This window comes from Odontesthes bonariensis, chromosome 20, assembly GCF_027942865.1.
Source record: "Odontesthes bonariensis isolate fOdoBon6 chromosome 20, fOdoBon6.hap1, whole genome shotgun sequence".
Classification (NCBI taxonomy): Eukaryota; Metazoa; Chordata; class Actinopteri; order Atheriniformes; family Atherinopsidae; genus Odontesthes; species Odontesthes bonariensis.
This window is the reverse complement of record NC_134525.1, coordinates 539,984-564,765: the sequence shown is the minus strand read 5'-3', so window position 1 is coordinate 564,765 and position 24,782 is coordinate 539,984. Positions and strand designations below refer to the sequence as shown.

The window sequence follows — 24,782 nt, the reverse complement described above, 5'->3', positions numbered from 1 at the left end:
GACGCTCTTACCCGCTCAGCACCACCCCAGGTGACTCTGCCCCCCCCGTGACGCTCTTACCCGCTCAGCACCACCCCAGGTGACTCCACCCCCCCCCCCCGTGACGCTCTTACCTGCTCAGCACCACCCCAGGTGACTCCACCCCCCCCGTGACGCTCTTACCCGCTCAGCACCACCCCAGGTGACTCCACCCCCCCCGTGACGCTCTTACCCGCTCAGCACCACCCCAGGTGACTCCACCCCCCCCGTGACGCTCTTGGTGACTCCACCCCCCCCGTGACGCTCTTACCCGCTCAGCACCACCCCAGGTGACTCCGCCCCCCCCTCCGTGACGCTCTTACCTGCTCAGCACCACCCCAGGTGACTCTGCCCCCCCCGTGACGCTCTTACCCGCTCAGCACCACCCCAGGTGACTCTGCCCCCCCCGTGACGCTCTTACCTGCTCAGTGCCACGCTGACGCTCCAGCGCCTCCAGCGGGAACTCTTCGTCCTCTTCCCGTGGCGAGACGACGGGGAGTCCGTGTTCCCCGACACCGCCCGGGGGTGTGGCTTCAACTTCACCTTCACCTGCAAACCAATCAAGTCAGCCAGTCATCATTTTGTCATTTTGGGCAAAATGGGCATTTTGTAGGAGGCCACGCCCACCTTCAAGCTGTCCACGTGTGGCCTGGTTTCCATGGTGATGGCGAGGGCTGGGGGGAAGGAGAGAGGCGGGGAGGAAGAGGAGGAGGAGGGGGTGAGGGGGAGGGAGTGCACGGCGATGGAGGACATGTTGTTGGCGTAGTGATGCGGCACTCTGCCGGGGGCGGCATGCTCCGAGCCGGTCGGCAGGACGGGCGCCTTGCTGCCGGCGGCGCGGTTCTGCTGGGCGGACCCATGCTGAGCTGAGCAGCTCGGGCTGCAGAACACCAGCCCGGGTCCTGGTCCTGGTCCGGGTCCAGCCGGAGCTTCCTGAAACAGACGCAGAGTCACTTCCTGTCCCTGTCTCAGAAATAAGCGAGTCCAAAGGAATCCAAAGGAGTCCAAAGGAGTCCAAAGGAGTCCAAGGGAGTCCAAAGGAGTCCAAAGGAATCCAAGGGAGTCCAAAGGAGTCCAAAGGAATCCAAAGGAATCCAAAGGAGTCCAAAGGAGTCCAAGGGAGTCCAAGGGAGTCCAAAGGAGTCCAAGGGAGTCCAAAGGAATCCGAAGGAGTCCGAAGGAGTCCAAAGGAGTCCAAAGGAGTCCAAAGGAGTCAGAAGGAGTCAGAAGGAGTCCGAAGGAGTCCGAAGGAGTCCGAAGGAGTCCAAAGGAGTCCAAAGGAGTCCAAAGGAGTCCGAAGGAGTCCGAAGGAGTCCAAAGGAGTCCAAAGGAATCCAAAGGAGTCCAAGGGAATCCGAAGGAGTCCAAGGGAATCCGAAGGAGTCCAAAGGAGTCCAAAGGAGTCCAAAGGAGTCCAAAGGAATCCAAAGGAGTCCAAAGGAGTCCAAAGGAATCCAAAGGAGTCCAAAGGAGTCCAAAGGAATCCAAAGGAGTCCAAAGGAGTCCAAAGGAGTCCAAAGGAGTCCAAAGGAGTCCGAAGGAGTCCGAAGGAGTCCAAAGGAGTCCAAAGGAATCCAAAGGAGTCCAAAGGAATCCAAAGGAGTCCAAAGGAGTCCAAAGGAGTCCAAAGGAACCCAAAGGAGTCAAAAGGAGGGAGTCCCAAAAGAGTCCAAAGGAGTCCAAAGGAATTCAAAGGACTCCAAAGGACTCCAAAGGAATCCAAAGGAATCCAAAGGAGTCCAAAGGAGTCCAAAGGAGTCCAAGGCGCCGCCTCGCAGCGAGGCAGATCAGGTGCTTAAATTCCATACTTCGTAAACTTTGGCTGTGCTCCAAACCGCATACTACTCCGACTACTCCTACTAACTTTCTGAGTTAGTATGCGAGTTTGAGTAAGCGAGAAGTCCCCGGATGCATACTAGATTCTCTGAAATGTTGGGTATGCATCATGAGGTTACTACTCATACTCAAACTACCCAAGATGCAACGTAACGTGACGTCGCCGATCGTCATTTCCTGTCAAAATATCATGGCCAGAAAGATTATCGAGCCAATTTTAATTATCATGTTATTAATTGATTTATTGAATATGGCGACAGGCCTGAGTGCGCGCCGAAGGAGTCCAAAGGAATCCAAAGGAGTCCAAATGAGTCCAAATGAGTCCAAATGAGTCCAAAGGAATCCAAAGGAGTCCAAATGAGTCCAAAGGAGTCCAAAGGAACCCAAAGGAGTCAAAAGGAGTCCGAAGGAGTCCGAAGGAGTCCGAAGGAGTCCGAAGGAATCCAAATGAGTCCAAATGAGTCCAAAGGAGTCCAAAGGAGTCCAAAGGAGTCCAAAGGAGTCCAAAGGAACCCAAAGGAGTCAAAAGGATGGAGTCCCAAAAGAGTCCAAAGGAATCCAAAGGAGTCCGAAGGAGTCCAAAGGAGTCCAAAGGAGTCCAAAGGAACCCAAAGGAGTCAAAAGGAGGGAGTCCCAAAAGAGTCCAAAGGAGTCCAAAGGAATCCAAAGGAATCCAAAGGAATCCAAAGGAGTCCAAAGGAACCCAAAGGAGTCAAAAGGAATCCAAAGGAGTCCAAAGGAGTCCAAAGGAGTCCAAAGGAATTCAAAGGACTCCAAAGGAACCCAAAGGAGTCAAAAGGAATCCAAAGGAGTCCAAAAGAGTCCAAAGGAGTTGATTTATTGAATATGGCGACAGGCCTGAGTGCGCCCCGCTCTGCGAGCCCCACCTGTTTCAGCTGCCTGGTGCCGGGGACTCCATTTCCCAGCATGCCCTTGCACTGGCTGCAGCGGCGCAGCCCGCTGCCCGCCGGTCGCTGCTGCCGGACGCCCGGTGGACCCGGCGGCCTCGCTGGTGTCAGAGGAACGCGGACCCCGGCCAGCAGGGCCAGGGAGCTCTGCTCGGCGCCCGCCGCCCGGCTCAGCTGGAAGCTGGCGGGGGCGGGGACCCGCAGCAGCGCCGCCACCGCCGCCATCACGCCTGGAATGTTCTGCAGACACAGCAACATGATGTCATCAGAAGGTGGGGGGGGGGCACCGAAGGCCTGACAGACAGACGGATGCTTACCTGAGACGCCACGGGGTTCAGAGTTATCGCTATGGTAACCAGGTCAGCGTTGGAGCAGGAGGGAGGAGCCTGATGGTGCGGCTCCGCCTTCACTTCCTGTTTGACGGCAGAGCCTTGACGCACACAGACACACGGACAGGTGAGCCACAGGCGAGTAACACGAGGAACAGAAAGGCTGCGGCGAGGCGGACCGACCTTTGCCCCAGGCGCAGGGCATGATGGGAAATGTAGGAGACGGGCAGGGCGAGGGCGGCTCCAGCTTGATGAAGGACAGGTCGGGGTACCTGCTCACCTCACAGTCCGCCACGCTCTCTGGAGAGGACGACGGCACGAAGCCGTCGGGGCTGTGGCGCTCCGACGCCTCCTGCGCCCTGAGGACGGAAACCCACGAAGAAGAAGGCGACGCCACTCAGTGACACCCAAGAAGAATAAGAATACGACTCGCTGAGGCTACGGTGGGCGGGGCTTACCTGAGCTCCTCCTGGTTGTTGTGGGGCGGCGTTGGCAGGGAGGGGGGGACATCCACCGTCTTGGAGGCGTGGTTTAAGGTCAGAAGCCCCTCCCCTTTCTGTTTCAGAGCTGGAACACCTTTCAGAGGACACACGCACACATTATTCAGAAGTATGTGGACAGCCTCCAATGCTCAGACACTGAGGCCTGTCCACATACTTCTGAAACCGGCCAACGTACCTTCCTGCTCGCTATGGTCCTTCCTGCCCAGCTCCTCCGAGGTGGCGAAGCCGTTCACCAGCTTCTGCCTGACGACCGGCGGCGGGGTGGGGGGCAGGGAGGCCGGGGGCGTGGGGGGGTTACTGAGGTTATTCTGCTGGAGGGGGGCAGACAGACAGGAGTCAGCGGGGGGCGGGGCCGGGCGTGGAAGCTCTGAGGTGTAGCTGCAGAGGTACCTTATATATGAGCTGGGAGTAGTAATCTGTGACTCCGTCCAGGGAGGCGTTACCGAAGGAGCCGCTCAGCCTGGAGTCCCTGCCCAGCGAGGAGCTGCCGTACGGGGAGAACAGACTCAGATCGACCCCCAGGACCGGCTCCATCAGGGGCAGCACCGACAGCTGGGAGCAGGACAGAAACTCAGGTCAACAAACAGGGCTGAAGCTAACGGTGATACAACTAATCCATTATTCAGCTAACGGTGAGTCAGCTAACGGTGATTCAGCTAACAGTGATTCAGCTAAAGGTTATTCAGCTAACGGTCATTCAGCTAACGGTTATTCAGCTAACGGTCATTCAGCTAACGGTGATTCAGCTAACGGTGATTCAGCTAACAGTGATTCAGCTAAAGGTTATTCAGCTAATGGTCATTCAGCTAACGGTGATTCAGCTAGCGGTGATTCAGCTAATCCATTATTCAGCTAACGGTCATTCATCTAGCGGTTATTCAGCTAACGGTGATACAACGAATCCATTATTCAGCTAACGGTGATACAACTAATCCATCATTCAGCTAACAGTGATTCAGCTAACGGTCATTCAGCTAACGGTGATTCAGCTAACGGTGAGTCAGCTAACGGTGATTCAGCTAAAGGTTATTCAGCTAACGGTCATTCAGCTAACGGTGATACAACGAATCCATTATTCAGCTAACGGTTATTCAGCTAATGGTTATTCAGCTAACGGTCATTCAGCTAACGGTGATTCAGCTAACGGTGATTCAGCTAACGGTGAGTCAGCTAAAGGTTATTCAGCTAACGGTCATTCAGCTAACAGTGATTCAGCTAACGGTCATTCAGCTAACGGTGAGTCAGCTAACGGTGTGTCAGCTAACGGTGAGTCAGCTAACGGTGAGTCAGCTAACGTTCATTCAGCTAACGTTCATTCAGCTAACGGTGATTCAGCTAACGTTCATTCAGCTAACGGTGATTCAGCTAAAGGTGTTTCAGCTAACGGTGATTCAGCTCATAGTGATTCAGCTAACGTGATTCAGCTAACGTTCATTCAGCTAACAGTCGTTCAGCTAACGGTGATTCAGCTAACAGTGATTCAGCGAACGTTTATTCAGCTAACAGTCAGGTGTGGGCGGGGCTTTACCTGTCTCAGGTGAGTCATCAGCTGGTCCGTAGAGGAGTGCAGGCTCTTCTCCTCCTCCTCCTTCTTCCTCCTCTTGGCCTTAGGGGGGGCTCGGTCTTTGTCAGTTCGGGCCGGCCTCTTGCAGCGCGGCGTCTTCTTCGGGTCAGGCCCCTCCTCCTCCTCGGACCGCACGCTGTCATTGGACAGCTGGCGCTGGGCGCCGGGCGACGGCGTGGCGGCAGGGGAGGTCCTGTCCTTCAGCAGATGTCTGAGCAGCTCCTTCCCCCCGTCTCCCCCCTGCAGGGAGGAGGGGGAGGAGAAGCCGGAGAAGCCATCGCCCTCCTCCATCTTCATCACACCCCCCCCACAGGACCCCGCCTCCTCGCGCTCCTCCTGCAGCGAGGGAACAGAAGAAGAAGCATTAACTCTGAAACACAAGGAACAGACTCTGAAATCATCAGAACATGACCAACCTTAACCTCCAGACGGGCAGCAGACAGGGGGCCCCTGTGGCCCTCCATGCCCAGGACAGAGGCCCTCTGCTGGGCCGCCGCGCTCACCGACAGCTGCCTCTCCAGCTCGGACGACGGAGCCAGACCAGGGAAGCTCGGCTCTGATTGGTGGGTGGGCGTGGAGGAGGAGGTGTCAGAGACGGCCGGGGTGGGCGGGGCAGTGATGTCATCAGAGTGAGGCGACAGTGGCGTTCTGGCCCCCCCGGGGGCGTCGTCTCCGTCCTTCTTCCTGCTCCTCTTCTTCTTTGGTTTGTCGTCGGGGATGATGTCAGAGTAGAGCTGGATGAGGGAGGCGGGGCAGGGGAAGGAGGGGGAGGGCGAGGGGGAGTCGTGTCCAAAGCGATGGGAGGGGTTAACCCCCGTGGCTCCGCCCCCTGCTGGGCGTACCTGCGCTGAAGGCGGCCTCGGCCTGGTCTGGAGGATCAAGGGAGCCCCGTCCCTGCCTCGCTCTGCCGCCTGCCCGGGGAGGAGACCTGGAGCTGGGTGACTTCCAGGGTGCTGTGGTCCTCCTGTGAAGCCCTGCTGGAGGCCCGTCTGCGGGGCAAAGGGCGGGCCCTGCTGAGGCGGAGCCCTGGAGGCCACGGGCGACTGGAGGAAACCCAGTCCAGGCTCGGAGCTGAAGAACTGGGACAGAGTGTCCCCGCCGGGCACGGCCGCTGCTCCTGCAGGACCTCCAGGACCTCCAGGACCTCCAGGACCCGGTGCGATCTGAGCGGCCGACCCAGGGACCCTGGAGGCCCCCAGCAGGTCCTGCTGCTCCAGCCGCTGCTGCAGGGCACGATGGCGCTCCACCTGAGAGTGACAACACGATCAGAAAGACACCAACAAACCAACGATAACAGAGACAGAAACAAACACCTGAGAACTAAAGAGTCGCCTTTACGAGTCAAATCAGCATCGATAACTGAGGTTCTGTTTCCTATTTTCACTGTAAATGGGTCACAACTAGGGATGGGAATTGAAAACCGGTTCCCAGTGTTTCAATTCCTTGGAATCGTTTGGTGATTTTGCAAACGATTCCCTTATCGATTCCAGTGGGCGTGAATGACGTCACCACGAAACGTTGCGTGGCGAGTCCAGCGCAGCCAACAGTAAACATGGCGCCCAAGCGGTACAAACGCTCGAAAGTTTGGTTACACATCCCTAAAAAAGACGACAACAGGGCAACTTGCAAAGTGAATATTTCACCAAAGGGAGGAAATACTTAGCCTGGCGACGCCATCCTATGTACTTCCGCCCAAAGATTTTGGCTCCGCACATAGTCTGGCCCAACCCCCCTACCTCGGATCGCTCAGTGTTTTGCCAATCAGCAAACAGTTGCGAGTGGTGACGCAGAACTCACGCGCGGAGTCCATTGTAGTCCATGTAATTGTAGTTCAACCGCAGCGGAAATAAACATGGCGACGGAAGAACGCTAGAAGCTATCCATGAAGTTGTCTCAACTCTGGAGATCATTACACAATTAAAACGAGAGCAAGAGGAATGCCTCGTCAATTTTGTTAGTGGCAAGGATGTCGTAGCTCTCCTTCCAACTGGCTTTGGGAAAAGTTTGATTTATCAAATGGTACCGGTATAATGAAAGCGGATGTGGGAAGCGTGATTCGCTAGCTAGAGCCTCGCGAGAGTAAGCATGAACCTCGGCGCATAACCTACGTCCTTTCTAAACATTATGATTGGTTAAGGGAACGCCAATGAATTTAAGTTGCTGAGTAAGGTCCCACCCTCCATGGAAACGGATTCCTCTTGGGTTTTTCCAGACTGTTTGAGTCAACAGTCGGCTTTCGCCCAGGCTAGGAAATACTACCAACATGCAATAAATATGAATGAATGTCGCGTTTTCGATCCGCTCCGGACTAACGTTGGTGAATCTGAACCCAGCAACGTTAGCAACGTTAGCATGTCCTCGGCTAACACTGCAGGTAACTAACTAACAAACACTGCCTATCATGTTAGCACCATTTGCCTCATTGTAAAAGCTGCTGTTAGTAACGGTTAAGGTTAAATGAATGCCTTCTCAGGCATTACATTTAGATGAAATCATGAGAGACAGAGCCTGACTGGCTCAGAGCCAGAGGCTGGTGGTACTACCCCCAGTTCACCTCTACCTCCAGCTTCTCCTTTCACCAGAGCAGGAAGAGTTAAATTACCCAGGCCAGGATAGACCAATGTGGACCTCACCGTTGTTGGGTTTGTAAGGTCATGACTCGTGTTACTTCTAAACCAAACAAAGTTGATGCTAATCGACCGGTTTGTTGTCCTTTTTCTCCAAATGAGAATCAATAAGGGAACCGACAAAGAACCGAATCGTTAAGCAGAATCGAAAATGGAATCGGAATCGTAAAAATCTTATCAATTCCCATCCCTAGTCACAACAGATGGTTTGATTACAGATACATTCAGAAAAAGAGGTGGGCCTCAGAGGGCGCCTGAGGAACACCATGTGACCCGGTTTAGTTTTACCTCCTGCATGAGCTGAACTCGCTGCCTCTCCTGCTGCTCCCGGAGACGCTCCCTCCTCTCTCGTTCCTGGAAACCTTCGCTGAACGGGTTGTTGTCGTCGAACTTCACCTGCAGCGGAAACAGCAGCATGAACCAGAGCTTATAAAGGTTATAAAAGCAGTGTAAAAACCCTTCTTGCTGTTCCTGGGAGCATATATCAGGGCGTCTGAGGTGTAAAACTCCTTCTTCCTGTTCCTGGGAGCATATATCAGGGCGTCTGAGGTGTAAAACTGTAAAAGGTGTTAGCTAAAGACTGTGGATGAACTCTATCTGAGGCTAATGTTCCAGCAGAGTTAGCTAAAGACTGTGGATGAACTCTATCTGAGGCTAATGTTCCAGCAGAGTTAGCTAAAGACTGTGGATGAACTCTATCTAAGGCTAATGTTCCAGCAGAGTTAGCTAAAGACTGTGGATGAACTCTATCTGAGGCTAATGTTCCAGCAGAGTTAGCTAAAGACTGTGGATAAACTCTATCAGAGGCTAATGTTCCATCAGAGTTAGCTACAGACTGTGGATGAACTCTATCTGAGGCTAATGTTCCAGCAGAGTTAGCTAAAGACTGTGGATAAACTCTATCTGAGGCTAATGTTCCATCAGAGTTAGCTACAGACTGTGGATGAACTCTATCTGAGGCTAATGTTCCAGCAGAGTTAGCTAAAGACTGTGGATGAACTCTATCTGAGGCTAATGTTCCAGTAGAGTTAGCTACAGACTGTGGATAAACTCTATCTGAGGCTAATGTTCCAGCAGAGTTAGCTAAAGACTGTGGATAAACTCTATCTGAGGCTAATGTTCCAGCAGAGTTAGCTAAAGACTGTGGATAAACTCTATCTGAGGCTAATGTTCCAGCAGAGTTAGCTAAAGACTGTGGATGAACTCTATCTGAGGCTAATGTTCCAGCAGAGTTAGCTAAAGACTGTGGATGAACTCTATCTGAGGCTAATGTTCCTTCCAGCAGAGTTAGCTAAAGACTGTTTATGAACTCTATCTGAGGCTAATGTTCCAGCAGAGTTAGCTAAAGACTGTGGATGAACTCTATCTGAGGCTAATGTTCCAGCAGAGTTAGCTAAAGACTGTGGATAAACTCTATTTGAGGCTAATGTTCCAGCAGAGTTAGCTAAAGACTGTGGATAAACTCTATCTGAGGCTAATGTTCCAGCAGAGTTGGCTAAAGACTGTGGATGTGCAGCAGCCACTTTTCATCCCACTGTTTTAACAACTTGGTCCAGTTCCACGCTGGACTGAAGAAACTGAGCCACAAAGAGGATCAGTTCCAACACATGTTTAAGGTGCAGTGTGGGAGCTGGTTCTGGATTTGATTACCTGAGGTTTGGCTGTGGCCCCGTCTCCTGCGGCTCCATTGGGCCCTCCAGTGGGGCCCCGGGGACCTGTGAGGGCAGGCACCATGGCCGGGGGGGTCTGGGTGTGTGGGGGACCCTGGGGGTTGTTAGGCAGGGTGGGGGGCATCTGAGCCTGCAGGGCGGGGGGCATCTGAGCCTGCAGGTGCGGTGGCATCCTCTGTGCCATGGGGCCCGGAGCCCCGGCCCCCGGGGTCCAACCTAGTGGAACATTTGGGAGTCGGGCCGGGGCGGAGCCGGCAGGCTGCAGAGGCACCACGGGCTGGGGCAGCGGGATGGGGGGGGCGGGCAGCATCCTCTGCTGCTTGTTCCTGTAGTCCTCGATCAGCTCGGTGTGGTCCTTCTGCTGCTTCCGGATCTGAACACACAGGTTAAACAGGCCATGACTGCAGAGTACAGGTAGATACCACCGTTAATCTCCTGGGATCATCTCAGTCAAATAAAGAAATTTAGCTTTCTAGCATCGGTGTGCCCACAGAACTCGTATTAAGAGAAACCAGTGGTGGAGTTCCTCAGGGTTCTGCGCTTGGACCCATTCTCTTCACTTTATACATGCTTCCATTAGATAACATTATCAGACAGCATGGCATAAAGTTCCACTGCTATGCTGATGATACTCAGCTGTACTCATCTATGAAACCAGATGAACCCAATAGGTTGGTCCGACTACAAGCATGTCTTAAAGACATAAAGACCTGGATGACTCAGAACTGTCTGCTTCTAAACTCAGACAAACTGAATTCGTTATCTTTGGACCTGAGCGCTTCAGGGAGAAACTGTCTTGTTATATAGAAGACCCATTATGGCCCATTTTTAAAACTCGTCTTAAAACCCATTTTTATTCCCTGGCGTTTAACCCAGCATGAGACTCTGTTTCTGTTATTGTTTTAATATTGTTGTTGTTTTTGCATTGTTCTTGTGTTTTATGCCTTGTATTTTGTGTTCTTAAGCACTTTGTTTCAGCCACGGCTGTATTAAAAAGGCTATATAAATAAAGTTGAGTTGAGTTGAGTATAGTTACTCTAGATGGTGTTTCCTCAGCTTTTGGTCTGAGGAAACACCAAACAAATCTGTAAAACAATCTGTATTTTCAACCCGAGGCTGGTTTAAGTCACATTTATCTGACAGATTCCAGTTTGTTCACCTAAACGATGAGTCTTCCTCAGTGTCTCAGAATGCCATAAAGTTCCATCGCTATGCTGATGACACTCAGCTGTACTCATCTATGAAACCGATCGGTTGGACATAGATGGTATTTCCTCAGCTTCTGGTCCTACAGTAAGGAACCTTGGGAGTTATTTCTGTCCTCTGACTCGCATATAAAACAGGTTTCTAGGACTGCCTCCTTTCACCTTCGTAATATTGTTAAAATCAGGAACATCCCGTCTCAGAGTGATGCATAAAAACTGCTCCATGCATCTTACTTCAGGATCGGGCTGTCCCACAGCTGTTCTAACAGACGTGAGGCCCAGGTGAGCGGGCGCACCTGTTCCAGCTGTTTCTGGACCGTTGCCTGCTGCTCGCCGACGTGTCGCAGCTGGGCGGCGTCCTCCTCGGCGAAGGCCCGGCCCGCCCTCTTGGCCGTCCTCTGCTTGGCCGACAGGGCCTTCTTGGCCTTGCGGTGGGCGGTGATCTGGTCCTCCAGGAGGCGCTGCTGCATCTGCAGGAGCTGCTGCGTCTCCCCGAGCCACTCCTCATACTGACGCCTCTGGGACTCGTCTGGAAACACAGAGTTTGGTGAACAACACCTTTATCTGTACCACCTTCATCACAGAGATTAAGATTAAGATCAGATTTATTGGTCATGCATACACACAAAATTTGTCCTCCGCTTTTAACCGCTCCAGGTTGACACACTCATAGATGCCAGCCTGGAGCGGTGGGCAGCCGTTCAGCGCCCGGGGAGCACGGGGGCACGGTTCCTTGCTCAAGGGCACTTCGGCTGTGACAAGGAGGTGGACTGACACCCCTCCAGCTGTCAGTTCCAATCTTTTTTTGAGTGGTGAGAGTGGGAATCGAACCTGCCAACCTTCCAGTTATTGGACCACCGACTCTAACCGCTGAGCCACAGCCGCCCTTTTTTTTCTATTTCTTTTTCTTTATTTCTTTTTTTCTTTTTTTATTATTTTTTTTTATATCATTATTATTATTTTTTTCTTTTTTTAAAAATTGTTTTTCTTTTTTTATTATTATTATTATTTTTTTGCTGGCTCTCGGCCTGATACTCACTGACGAAGCCCGGGCCGAAGCTGGGGGGGTTCCTGCGCACCATCTGAGGGGTCACCTTCCCATCCTGACAGGGAGAGATGGCAGTCAGAGCAGCGTCTACAGGTCAGAGACCTCCTGATGAAGACCTACGTACCTGAACCACTGGGGGGGGAGGCTGAGGAGCCTCAGGGCCCGGGGACCCTGGAGCCTGCTGGAACCTGGGATAATAATAATAATAATTTATTTATATAGCACCTTTCATACACAAAATGTAGCTCAAAGTGCTTTACAAATAAGATCAATATACAAAGTAAATAAAGTAAAATAACTACAAGAATAACAAAATAGAGTACAATAGAACATTTTACTTGGGGGGGGTGGTAGAGTGAGGAGGAAATAAATATATAATGTCTTTAATCTTTAATATCTTTAATCTTAAATCTTTAATAAATTAAAGATAAAGTACTAAAAATAGAAAAATGAATTTACAATAAAATAGAGAAACAATAAATGTAATATATAAATAGTAATAATAATAATAATAGAATTTTTTAGCTGCTTTTTGATGACAGAAAGCTGGTGAGTCCACAGTCTGGATAAACATCCTGTAAATACGACCTGATCAGAGGATCAGAGGATCAGAGGATCAGAGTCCCACCTGTTGATGACGGCGGGGCTCAGGCCCAGGTTCCCCTGACTCATCACCTTGTTGATCCCCTTCAGAGCCACCATCTTAGCCTTCATGATGGGGTCCGACATGGAGTCGAAGTCTGCTGGGAAACCAGCACACAGAGTTCTGAATTCTGAGCCTCACAAGGCAGACACAAACTGCTACAGAGGGAGTACCAACCGGGTCGGGCTGGGGTCTCCCCCAGGTCCGGGAACACGGACTCTGAGGTGGACCTCTGCCGGATCAGAGCCTGCATCTGTTTCTGCTGCTGCTGCTCCTGCCGCTCCTGGTCCAGGAGGTCCTGCAGGAGCAGGGGCTGCTCCTCCAGGAGCAGGGTCCTGGACTTCAGCTGGCTCTGGGTCAGGGTCTGGGTCAGGGACTGGGTTAGGGACTGGGTTAAGTTCTGGGTTAGGGTCTGGGTCAGGTTCTGGGAAGAGGTTCCTGGGTGTAGGGACAGAGAGTGAGGCAGGGCGGGGACACCCTGAGGGGAGGGGAGGACTGAGGAGGGCCCGAAGGGTCGCTGCTGGAAGACGGACTGTTGTCCTGGAGACGGGAAAGGAGACAAGGAGAGGAGACGGGGGAGGAGACAGGGGAGAGAGGGGAGGAGACAGGGGAGGAGACAGGGAAGGAGACAGGGGAGACAGGAGAGGAGACGGGGGAGACAGGAGAGGAGACGGGGGAGACAGGAGAGGAGACGGGGGAGACAGGAGAGGAGACGGGGGAGACAGGAGAGGAGACGGGGGAGACAGGAGAGGAGACAGGGGAGACAGGAGAGGAGATGTGGAGACGAGGGAGGAGACAGGCGAGGAGACGAGGGAGGAGACGAGGGAGGAGACGGGGGAGGAGACGGGGGAGGAGACGAGGGAGGAGAGGAGAGGAGACCAGGGAGGAGACAGGGGAGACAGGAGAGGAGACGGGGGAGACAGGAGAGGAGACGGGGGAGACAGGAGAGGAGACGGGGGAGACAGGAGAGGAGACGGGGGAGACAGGGGAGGAGATGTGGAGACGAGGGAGGAGACAGGAGAGGAGATGTGGAGACGAGGGAGGAGACAGGCGAGGAGACGAGGGAGGAGACGAGGGAGGAGACGGGGGAGGAGACGGGGGAGGAGACGAGGGAGGAGAGGAGAGGAGACCAGGGAGGAGACAGGAGAGGAGACGAGGGAGGAGACGAGGGAGGAGACAGGCGAGGAGACGAGGGAGGAGACGGGGAGGAGACGAGGGAGGAGACGAGGGAGGAGACGAGGGAGGAGACGAGGGAGGAGACGAGGGAGGAGACGAGGGAGGAGAGGAGAGGAGACCAGGGAGGAGACAGGAGAGGAGACGGGGGAGGAGACGAGGAGTCAGGAGAAATGGTTTAACTTGAGCTGAACATCAGATCAATAATCATTGGACCACAGAAGGGACTCTGGACGGTTTACCTGCAGCCATGGGGGGGGGGACCCTGGGAGTCAAACCCATGGACAGAGCCTGCTCCTGGGCCTGGAGAGCTGGAACAGCCCCTGAAACAGAACCAGAGTCCTCCAGCTTCTCCTGGAGGGAGGCGAGCTCGTTCAGCATGTTCAGATTGATCACTGATCACATCAAAGTGTTATTGATCAGAGATGATAAATTAATCAGAGATGGGCCCACCTTGATGAGGAGGGCGGGGGGACCCTCGGTCCGTGGAGCCTTCTTCACGCCGCCCTTTACTTCCTGCTTCACCTGGTCCAGCAGGTGGGCCTCGCCCCTCTTCCTGTCTGCTCCGTCCCTCTCCTCCACCGGCTCCCCCAGCTCCAGCTCCTCGTTGAACATGTCCTTCTTGTCCTCCAGGTTGAGCTCCGGGTCGGCGTACGCGATCAGGTCGAACTTCCCCGACAGCAGGAAGTCGTCCAGGTGGAGGTCGTTGGGACCCAGCTCCAGGTCTTCTTTACCTGAGGTCACATGACACATTTTAACCTGCAGTCACACATTCAGCTCAACCTTCTTCATGACGTCACAGGTGCCTTCCTACCATCCTCAGGGTCCAAGTTCAGGTTCAGGTCCACCAAATCCTTCACCTCCACGTCCTCCAGATCCTTCACGGCCGAGTCCTCCCCCTCCAGGTGCTCCTCCATGCCGTCGGGCCCCGGGAGAGCCGAACCGGCGCCCTGAGACAGCGCCACCGTGTGACCCAGGTGCTGCTGGTGCTGCTGGTCCGGCTGGTTCAGCTGCTCCACCACCCCCATCACCATCTGCTGTCCCAGCACTCGGGGGGCTCTGGGGTGCAGCAAGCCGGCTTTGGGGTCCAGGGGCAAAGGGAAGGGCAGCCTCAGGCGGCTCTCCGGAGCGCGGTGACGGAGCTCGATGTACGGCATGGCGGGCTGCTGGACGGGGAGGGAGCGGGGGAGGAAGGGCTGGGGGACACCTGGGGGGGGCAGAAGACACATTATTACCTCACCGGTAATTTTAACCCACCATATAGCAGAGGGGATAGAGCCCTGGTCTACTAGACAGCGGACCGGGGTTCGATTCCCCTTCCAGGGCAAGATGTTCTTATTTTAAACCCCCCCCCCCCATTATTTTTATACATATTTATAGAAAATCGGATTTTATAGGCAGGACGAAGGGACCCTTTGTTACTAGTTTTTATTTACTGCATACATTTAATCCTCATGTTGTATATTTTACTATTGTGTGTTTTTAGCATTTTTTTACAAGCACTTATTTTTTAGCACTTTTAACTAACCAAACAAGCACTTATGGGTCCCCTTCTCCTGCTCTTGGAATCCCTTTTTATTTTTAATTTTATTGTTTATTTGATTTTTTTAATCTTTTATTTAAATAAAAAGAACCATTACGCAATAACTGATTCACTTTAAGAAACAACCTTGCACCCCTTTCTTTTAAACTTTTATGTTGGATCGGCGTGGCCCGGCGGCGCATCCCTTTTAGGGGGTGCTGCTGCTGCTGGGCCACGCCCCGGCATTGATAAATGACTACTTCCGCAGGCCCCTCCCGTTCTTCTGCCCTGGTGCTCTGCCTGGGGATTGAACCCTGATCTCTGGTGGGGGAGACCACTTCCCTCACCTCTACACCATCCTTCCCCACAGTTCAGTAGGCCAGTGCACATGATTTTAACCCTAACCCCACCCCTTACCCTACCCTAACCTACCCTACCCTAACCCCACCTTACCCTAACCCCCTAAACCAGAGGTTTTCAAAGTGGGGGCGCTACGGGGGCCTCAGAAAATTGGAGAGAAGATAAGAAAAAAATGCATAAATAGAAAATAATTTTTTTTTACACATCATTATAAAAAAATAGTCATATTTCTTTTTAATCAGTATTGTAAAATACAATTTATAATAATATGTCATATCGAAATGTTATTTGCCATGCTTGTCTTTCTGATTGGCTGCCAGTCAAAACATCGTAGACCTGGCGGTTTGCGCCTGTTCTCAAGCTGCTCTGCTCCTCAAGCTAGCGTGTAGCTAGCTTAGCCAAAATGGACAGATTTTTGACTAGGAAGAGACCGAAGGAACTGGCCAACTAAAATCAGAAAGTGTGAGGCAGCATACATTAAGTTTGGCTTTACAGCCGTACAGAAAAATGGCCACGATTGCCCGAAATTGCGTCCTCTGTCTAGCCTGGCTGATGCGTCTGGGAACTAGGTGTGCATTTTCTCGTATTTGAGGCGTGGTTTACGAATGCCTAGAGCCGTTTATTGGGCGCAACGAATGTCTATCAAATGGCGTCTGGTTCTTCCCATGCTGCTTTGCGCGCGATTCATAGCCAGTTGTATCACTTATACCAGATGACGTATGTAGAACGACAGAAATTCGACGAGCAAATACATCCTTCTTGGCAATGAAATCTTTCAACGCCAAAGGTTGCTCTTTTTTAAAAGTAAACTTGCGTTCTAAGCTACTTAAAACACTTTCTAAGGCTGCATCGAACGGAAACGTTGTGTCCGCTGCCATGTTGGATTAACACTCTACAAGCTTCGGTGTCGCACAAAGAAAATACCTTCTAAAAGTTGATGTTTCTTTAGATATTTTGTAGCATTGTCTGTGGTTTGCAATGGGGGTCCCCGGCCAGAAGCTGATACTGCTTGGGGGGCCTTGGCATGGAAAAGTTTGGGAACCCCTGCCCTAACCCCCTAACCTACCCTACCCTGAACTGAGTTGTAATCAGTGGCGCCGCTCTGACCTGTCATCATGCTGGGAGCCATCAGGGGTCGGATGCCCGTGAACTCTGCGGGCATCGCCCCTCTCATGTGCCCAGGCAGCGGTCCCTGGGGGGGGCACAGGAAGGCGTCCTGGAGGCCGGCCTGAGCTCCAGAGGGAACGCCGAACCTGACAGGAGGAGCAGAGAGGTTACAGAAACAGATCTGATGGTCAGACTGGGTCAGAACCGGGTCGAGCTGCTGTTAGTACCTCAAGGCCGGGCCTCTGACACCCAGCTCTCTGGGGAGGTTCTGTCGGGGGAAAGGAGCCTCGGCGGGGCCGAAACCCGCCGGGAACCTGGGAGCAGGAGGCCTCGCTGTGCCGGGATAAGGGGGCGGAGGCCGCCCGAACAAGTCTGCGGGTGGAGCGGTGGAGGAGTCCTCCTGGGCCCAGCTGAGCAGAGGAGCAGCAGAACCAGCAGCGGGTCCGGAGGCCGGTTCTGGCAGACCCTTCTCCTTCTGCTTCTGCTGCTGCTGCCTCAGGATGAGCTGCCGGAGACGCTGCCGCTGTGAGAGAAGGGGGGACAGAGTGAGCCGGCTGGGCCCCACAGCACACACCAGAACCAGAGCCACCAGAACCAGAGCCACCAGAACCAGAACCACCAGAACCAGAACCACCAGAACCAGAGCCACCAGAACCAGAACCACCTGAACAAGAACCACCAGAACAAGAACCACCAGAACCAGAACCACCTGAACAAGAACCACCCCAACCAGAACCACCCCAACCAGAACCCCCCCACACAGAACCACCCCAACCAGAACCACCTGAACAAGAACCACCAGAACAAGAACCACCAGAACAAGAACCACCAGAACAAGAGCCACCAGAACCAGAACCACCTGAACAAGAACCACCAGAACAAGAGCCACCAGAACCAGAACCACCTGAACAAGAACCACCAGAACAAGAGCCACCAGAACCAGAACCACCAGAACAAGAACCACCCCAACCAGAACCACCCCAACCAGAACCCCCCCACACAGAACCACCCCAACCAGAACCACCCCACACAGAACCACCCCACACAGAACCACCCCAACCAGAACCACCCCAACAAGAACCACCCCACACAGAACCACCTCAACCAGAACCACCCCAACAAGAACCACCCCACACAGAACCACCCCACACAGAACCACCCCAACCAGAACCACCCCAACAAGAACCACCCCACACAGAACCACCCCACACAGAACCACCTCAACCAGAACCACCCCACACAGAACCACCCCACGCAGAACCACCCCACGCAGAACCACCCCACACAGAACCACCCCAACCAGAACCACCCCAACCAGAACCACCCCAACAAGAACCACCCCACACAGAACCACCCCACACAGAACCACCCCAACCAGAACCACCCCAACAAGAACCACCCCACACAGAACCACCCCACACAGAACCACCTCAACCAGAACCACCCCACACAGAACCACCCCACCAGTACCACCCCACACAGAACCACCCCAACCAGAACCACCTCAACAAGAACCACCCCACACAGAACCACCCCACACAGAACCACCCCAACCAGAACCACCCCACACAGAACCACCCCAACCAGAACCACCCCACACAGAACCACCCCAACCAGAACCACCCCAACAAGAACCACCCCACACAGAACCACCCCACACAGAACCACCCCACACAGAACCACCCCACACAGAACCACCCCAACCAGAACCACCCCACACAGAACCACCCCACACAGAACCACCCCAAGCAGAACCACCTGAACCAGAACCACCCCAACCAGAACCAGAACTACCTGTCTCAGCTTCTCCTCGCTGTCGCCCAGCTGTGGAAGCATGCTCATTGGTCCGTCTAACGAGGCCACGCCCAGCGCTGACATCTCACTGGCCGCCGTCTTCTCCGTCTGCGAGTGGCCGGGGGTCATGTGGCCGGGGGTCATGTGACCCTGCTCGAAGGGGTCCTGACCCGGAGCAGAGAAGCCCCCCTCCTCAGGGGTCCCAGGGTGCTGTGGGGTTTGGCTGCTGAGGCTTCTGGGAAATAAGTCGGGCTGCTGTGGTCCCGGAGAGCGCTGGATCTGCCCAGAGAGACGAAGAAGGTGAGGAGGAGCAGCAAAAAGGACAACTTTTGGGTAACATCTGCACTGGAAGCTGCAGCTTTGACAGAATCCTTCATATCTGTGATCCCCACAAAGAGAAAATGCATCCTGACAGCCGTGCTTCAGAAATAATAATGTGATCTGAGCTCTAAATTAGGGCCACTTACTGTGTATTTATAGCTATTAAACCTGATTTACGTCAGATTTCCACAGGCTGCAGTAACACCAGTTCAGCAGCAGGTGGCAGCGTGCCACAATAAATGTATAAAGTTTATAAATGTTCAGGAAACTTTCCAGTTAGCAGAGTAAAGCTTCATTCCTACAGTTTGAAGAGTGTAGTGAGACAGAACAAGCTGAAACTTAACTGGCCAAAATCTGGAAGTAAAGGGACAAAAACAAAGATGGGAAACTATTGACCTTGTATATGGGGCAAAAACCAACAATTTCATCCATTAACTCCACTTTGAGGGGAGGAAGGTGGGTGTACTGGAAAGATAGAGATGGGTGTCATCTGTGTGGCAGCGAAAGCATGAAAATACTGCCGGGAAGAAGGTAAACGATGAAAAGAGGGGCGGTCGGTGGCGTAGTGGGTTAAGCAGCCGCCCCATGTACAGAGGCTACAGTCCTCGCTGCAGCTTCCCCCGGTTCGAGTCCCGCACCGAGCGGCCCTTTGCTGCATGTCTCCCCTCTGTCTCTGCCCCTTGCATTCCTGTCTCTCTCCAACTGTCCTATCATTAAAGGCATAAAAAGCCCCCAAAAAATATAAAAAAAAAAGATGAAAATAAGGGGCCCCAGGATAGAGCCCTGAGGCACACCTGTGTTAACAGGGCAGGGCTGAGAATTGAATGACCTGGTAAGATTTGACCAGGCTATCACGTTAGGCTATCAGTGTGGGAATAAAGAGGAGCAGAATGGCGAGTAATTCAGTTGCCACGAGGAGCACATTGGTGATTTTTATTGGTTTCATTCAGACGGGGACACAAACAACATGTTGGGAGTTTGTTCAAAGGTTGTTGAAGCTAACGGCAGCAGCAGAGGCAGAAATGTGGCTAAAGACCCCCACAAATGGCCGCTGCAGAGCAGGTAACATCCCGGTGGGAGGAGCTTACAGATGGGGAAACTTATTTTGTAGTGGTGCAACGGATCATCATTGATCCGTGATCCGTTCGGATCAATTATTTCGGTTCGGCACACACATGATCCGCGGATTGATTTATGAAAAAAACAATTTGTGCGCATGTTCAGTCCTCACACAGCCGTTACCATTCCTGCTAGTTCCAGGGACAGGGCTACTTTCTACGCTCTGGGTAAAAGTCTGCAACAGTTCCCTCTTCAATAAGCAAACAGTCCTATGGCTCGTTTGTGATTTATTGTCCTCAGCGTACAACATGTAGAACAGTGGGCATGGAAAATAAAAGTAGGCTAGACTTCGGTGACTACTGTAACGATAACTTCTGCCTCTAGTGCTACGTCTGTTTCCATATACTCGCGCTGCCACACAAACCTGTCGCCTAGGTTACCACACAGACATAACACGTAGCTGACATAGCGATAGCTAACATAAAGAAAACCCTAACCTGCAACACAGCGTGGTCATGGCGAGCGGAGGAACAGAAGCGCTTCACGCCCCACGTCATTTAAATCCCCTGTTTGGGAGCATTTTGGCTTCCCTGTCAAATTTAATGAAGAAGGAAAGAGGTTGGGGGATAAAACCGTGACGGTGTGTAGGCACTGTGGCACAAGAAAGCCACACAACAGTGGAAACACATCGGGCATGGCCACGCATTTGGAGCGACATCACCCCGGTGTTTCACTGACAGGAGTGAAACCGAAAGCGGCTCAACAACCGCTCATCACCGCTCATCACCGCGGTGTTTAAGCAGCCCCTTCCTTCACAATCCGACCGGGCTAAAGCGATCACAAACGCTATCGGTGTGTTTATGTTGCACTTTAAGTTGTTTTTCTTTGATTATGTTGAAAAGAAGATGTTAATTGTGCACTTTAAGTTGATTTTATATATTTCAATTTAATAATTTAAAAGTGTTAATAAACAAAAAGACAAAACATGTTTATTTGTCTTGTCTATTTTTTTTAAATTTTTTTTTTTTTTTTTTTTGCTGATCCAAAAAATGATCCGATCCGTGAGATTTTTGATCCGTTGCACCCCTATTATTTTGAATAAATTCTTTGTAATTTTAGTTTTAAGAATGAAATAACAACAAATAAACAATCCATCGGTGATTTCATTTTTCAAACAGGCCGCTTCGGGTCACTTCTGGGCCGTTGGCGGCTCACACGGCGCATTTAAGTTATAATCTGAACACGCATAAAAATTGGACCTCAGCAAAAAATCTACACTGAGCATTCGGACCTGCAGTGACAGTCTGAAATATTCCACGTTACCTGGTGGGGTGTCGCGGTGAAGGCCCCCGGCTCAGAGGTGGCTTCAGCCTGGCTGAAGGGCTCGTGGGTCTTCTGGGGCCGAGGCGTGGACGGCTGCTGGGCGTACGGGTCGGCGCCACGCTGATTCCCAGGCGAGCGGGGGTAGCGCTCCGAGGGGCGGGGCGTCCCCGGGTTGGAGCCGTAGGGGTCCAGCAGTGGGTGGGAGGGGGACGGGCGTCGGGTGGCGGGCTGTTGGGCGAACTGGTCGAGTCTGAGAGCGGCGGGGGTCAGGTAGGTGGGGTCGGAGTGGGGGCGGGGGGTCCCGGGGGTCTGAGGGTTGCTGTAGGGGTCGGGGGAGGGCCGGGAGCTCAGAGGGGACAGCTGGGAGTAGGGGTCCGGGGTCTGAGCGTAGGGGCTGCGGTGGGGGGAGCCCAGGCCTGACAGCGGGCTGGAGGGGAAGGGAGGCTCCTGGGAGGCCGGGGGGAAGCCCAGGTCCGTGGGCCGGTCCCGGCGCCCCCCTCCTGAGCTGCCGAACACCTCCTGCTGGGGGGGCATGGGGGCTTTGAAGACGCCGCCCTGGACCACGTCACCACGGATGTTCGCCCTCTGGTTGGTGTCGGCCGCTCGGACGCCAGCGTGTCGGACTGACAGGTCGGGGGCGGAGCTAGAGGCGGGGCTCATCATGCCGGCCCTGCTCTGCTGCAGAGCTGTGAGGAGAACAGAGGGGGAGGAGTTAGCATGAGGGGGAGGAGTTAGATGAGGGGGAGGAGTTAGCATGAGGGGGAGGAGTTAGCATGAGGGGGAGGAGTTAGCAGGGGGGGAGGAGTTAGCAGGGGGGGAGGAGTTAGCATGGGGGGAGGGGTTAGCAGAGGGGGAGGGGTTAGCATGGGGGGAGGAGTTAGCAGAGGGGGAGGAGTTAGCAGAGGGGGAGGAGTTAGCAGGGGGGGAGGAGTTAGCATGGGGGGAGGAGTTAGCATGAGGGGGAGGAGTTAACAGCGGGTGAGGAGTTAGCATGAGGAGTAAAACATGGGGGCCGGAGGACAGACGGTTACCTGGCGGAGCTACGAGGGCCCAGGGGGCGTCAGAGTGTTTGGAGTCGGGTGACGGCGCCGGAGAGCCGAAGGCATCGTAGGCCGGGGAGGCGCCGAGGGAGCTGCGACTCTGCTGCTGGGGGGCCGCGGCTCCGGCCGGCTGCGAGGAGGCGGGGCGAGGAGTCCCCGCCACCTTACTGTAGGGGTCCCACGGCGAGGAGGGGCGGGAAGAGGGCGGGGAGAACATCTGGGGGGAGGACGGCGTCTGGCTGAGGGGGGAGGAGGCGTGGGGGGAGTGGGGCAGCGAGGAGAAGCCGGAGGGAGCGGGCGCCTGCGGCCGGACGAAGACGTCGTCGGCCTGCAGGGGGAGGAGCTGCCTGCTCAGCTGCAGCGGGGAGGCGTTGCCCCCGGCAACAGGCTGCTGGGTGGGGGTCAGCGGACTGCGGCTGCCGGCGTCCGGAGACAAACCGCCCGGCGGGCGCTGGCTGGACATCAGCTGCTGCTGGCGCTGCTCGTTCTTCACCTGCTCCAGCTTCTGCGTCGCCTCGATCTTCGCCTGCTGCTTCGACTTCTGACGCATTTGCTGAGGAAGAGACGACAAAATGTTCCAGTAAACTGGTGAATTAAATAAAACGCCGTATCAGTGACGCCGTTACCTGAGAGAGCTAACAGGAAGTGTTTGGCCGTTAGCTCAGGCAGCTAACAGGAAGTGTTTGGCCGTTAGCTCAGGCAGCTAACAGGAAGTGTTTGGCCGTTAGCTCAGGCAGCTAACAGGAAGTGTTTGGCCGTTAGCTCAGGCAGCTAACAGGAAGTGTTTGGCCGTTAGCTCAGGCAGCTAACAGGAAGTGTTTGGCCGTTAGCTCAGGCAGCTAACAGGAAGTGTTTGGCCGTTAGCTCAGGCAGCTAACAGGAAGTGTTTGGCCGTTAGCTCATGCAGCTAGCAGGCAGTGTTTGGCCGTTAGCTCAGGCAGCTAACAGGAAGTGTTTGGCCGTTAGCTCAGGCAGCTAACAGGAAGTGTTTGGCCGTTAGCTCAGGCAGCTAACAGGAAGTGTTTGGCCGTTAGCTCAGGCAGCTAAGAGGAAGTGTTTGGCCGTTAGCTCATGCAGCTAACAGGAAGTGTTTGGCCGTTAGCTCAGGCAGCTAACAGGAAGTGTTTGGCCGTTAGCTCAGGCAGCTAACAGGAAGTGTTTGGCCGTTAGCTCAGGCAGCTAACAGGAAGTGTTTGGCCGTTAGCTCAGGCAGCTAACAGGAAGTGTTTGGCCGTTAGCTCATGCAGCTAACAGGAAGTGTTTGGCCGTTAGCTCAGGCAGCTAAGAGGAAGTGTTTGGCCGTTAGCTCAGGCAGCTAAGAGGAAGTGTTTGGCCGTAGCTCATGCAGCTAACAGGAAGTGTTTATATGGAAGATGTCTGGGTGAAATTTAGAGGAAATTAATAAAAATATGGTTCCATCTCTGGCTCTGATTTCTTCCTGTGGGATTCCACAAGGTTCAGTGCCGAGTACGTTTTTATTTTCTTTCTCGATATTTTTTTCTGACATTTCTGATCACCTCTATGCAGATGATATTCAGCTGAATGTGTCGTTTACCAACAATGCTGAGGACTCACCTGCCTGAACTTCCACTCCTGCTCCTGCTCCGACTCTCTGGGCCTCAGCGGGTCTTTGAAAGCCAGATCCGTCTCCATGGAAACGGGGTCGTAGGGCCCCGGCGGCGGCGGCGGCTGCTGCTGCTGCGCGGGCTGCAGGTGTTTAAGCGGGTCGTTGGACAGCTGCACCTTGTTGATGCGCTGGGCCGCCCGGTTGTCCCGAGCTTTTTGCTGCAGAGACAACAGATCGAGGCTTTAGAGGCGTTTCGTTAGCAGTGAGAACCAACAGAAATGTCCTAAAAGTCGGGAATTCTGCCGTCAATTCATTCAAGAGATTCACTGAAACATGTTCCAACATGGATATAAACACAGTTTATAAGATAAAAACTAGAGTTTGTTCAGTTCTGAGCTGCTTTAAAGTGAATATCTGCAGATGTTGCCATGGTAACAGCTGCAGAGATGAGATGTGTCTCTGAGCCAATCCAAACACGATAACTTAAAGTTCCTCAGGGCTCCATTCTGGGCCCTCGTCCTTTTCCCTTTAACTTTCTATCACCCGACGATAAGCTTGTAAATGTAAAAGTTAATGAACTCGGTTAGTAAAGAGCACATCTTCCTGCAGTAAGTGACTGAGACGGTGACCTCAGCGACACGTCATCCATGTCATCTCACAGAGAATCGGCACAAAGCCTCGTTCATGTGTTCATAACACAGAGTCGTGAGCAAATGAGGAAGAACTGGAGAAAAACAAGTTTCACCATCAGTCTTAATGTGAAAATCTTTCTTTTCACTTTTTAATCTCAATCAATATCCTCGTTTTTTTTGTAATAATGTAAAAATTTTCTTTTTTTGTGAATCTACCAAAGAAATTCACATAAATTTGTTCTTTTTTCCAAATGTACAAATTTGACCAAATACCGGAGACAGCAGTAAACATCAAAAAAGCGGTGAGGGGGGGTTCTAAAACATTGCAGACGTCTCATAAATGAGGCTTAATGTTGAAAATACCGCAGTTCTCCTTTAAGAATAAAACTCACGACGTAGGGCGCTCGGTCCTGTGAGCTGGCCTTCCTCCACAGCTTGGCGATCTGTTTCACTCTGGTGGACCAGTCTGTCACAGAAGAAGAAGGTTTTAGTTTGCTTTGTTTTTAACTCTGATGTGTGTGCACGTGTGTGTG

General features: G+C 53.1%; 1 protein-coding gene across 11 annotated transcripts in view; it reads right to left on the bottom strand.

The window, feature by feature from the left end:
- The window catches only part of kmt2ca (lysine (K)-specific methyltransferase 2Ca), an 81,861-nt gene that overhangs the window by 11,545 nt on the left and 45,534 nt on the right, over nt 1–24,782 (bottom strand). For 9 of the 11 annotated variants that reach the window (XM_075452644.1, XM_075452648.1, XM_075452652.1 and 6 more), the window contains 27 exons: nt 24,642–24,715; nt 23,626–23,835; nt 22,042–22,603; nt 21,011–21,696; nt 18,308–18,586; nt 16,741–17,036; nt 16,514–16,659; nt 14,339–14,731; nt 13,978–14,258; nt 13,767–13,878; nt 12,529–12,891; nt 12,337–12,451; nt 11,833–11,896; nt 11,700–11,763; nt 10,957–11,189; nt 9,436–9,828; nt 8,074–8,181; nt 5,575–6,405; nt 5,123–5,494; nt 3,985–4,146; nt 3,770–3,905; nt 3,550–3,667; nt 3,275–3,450; nt 3,080–3,192; nt 2,742–3,002; nt 646–951; nt 440–567 (listed from right to left, as the gene is read on the bottom strand). In XM_075452644.1, the coding sequence (XP_075308759.1) occupies nt 440–567; nt 646–951; nt 2,742–3,002; nt 3,080–3,192; nt 3,275–3,450; nt 3,550–3,667; nt 3,770–3,905; nt 3,985–4,146; nt 5,123–5,494; nt 5,575–6,405; nt 8,074–8,181; nt 9,436–9,828; nt 10,957–11,189; nt 11,700–11,763; nt 11,833–11,896; nt 12,337–12,451; nt 12,529–12,891; nt 13,767–13,878; nt 13,978–14,258; nt 14,339–14,731; nt 16,514–16,659; nt 16,741–17,036; nt 18,308–18,586; nt 21,011–21,696; nt 22,042–22,603; nt 23,626–23,835; nt 24,642–24,715 (6,982 nt within the window). The remainder of the gene's footprint in view (nt 1–439; nt 568–645; nt 952–2,741; nt 3,003–3,079; nt 3,193–3,274; nt 3,451–3,549; nt 3,668–3,769; nt 3,906–3,984; nt 4,147–5,122; nt 5,495–5,574; nt 6,406–8,073; nt 8,182–9,435; nt 9,829–10,956; nt 11,190–11,699; nt 11,764–11,832; nt 11,897–12,336; nt 12,452–12,528; nt 12,892–13,766; nt 13,879–13,977; nt 14,259–14,338; nt 14,732–16,513; nt 16,660–16,740; nt 17,037–18,307; nt 18,587–21,010; nt 21,697–22,041; nt 22,604–23,625; nt 23,836–24,641; nt 24,716–24,782) is intronic. The other 2 variants (XM_075452646.1, XM_075452645.1) reach the window with 2 other exon arrangements.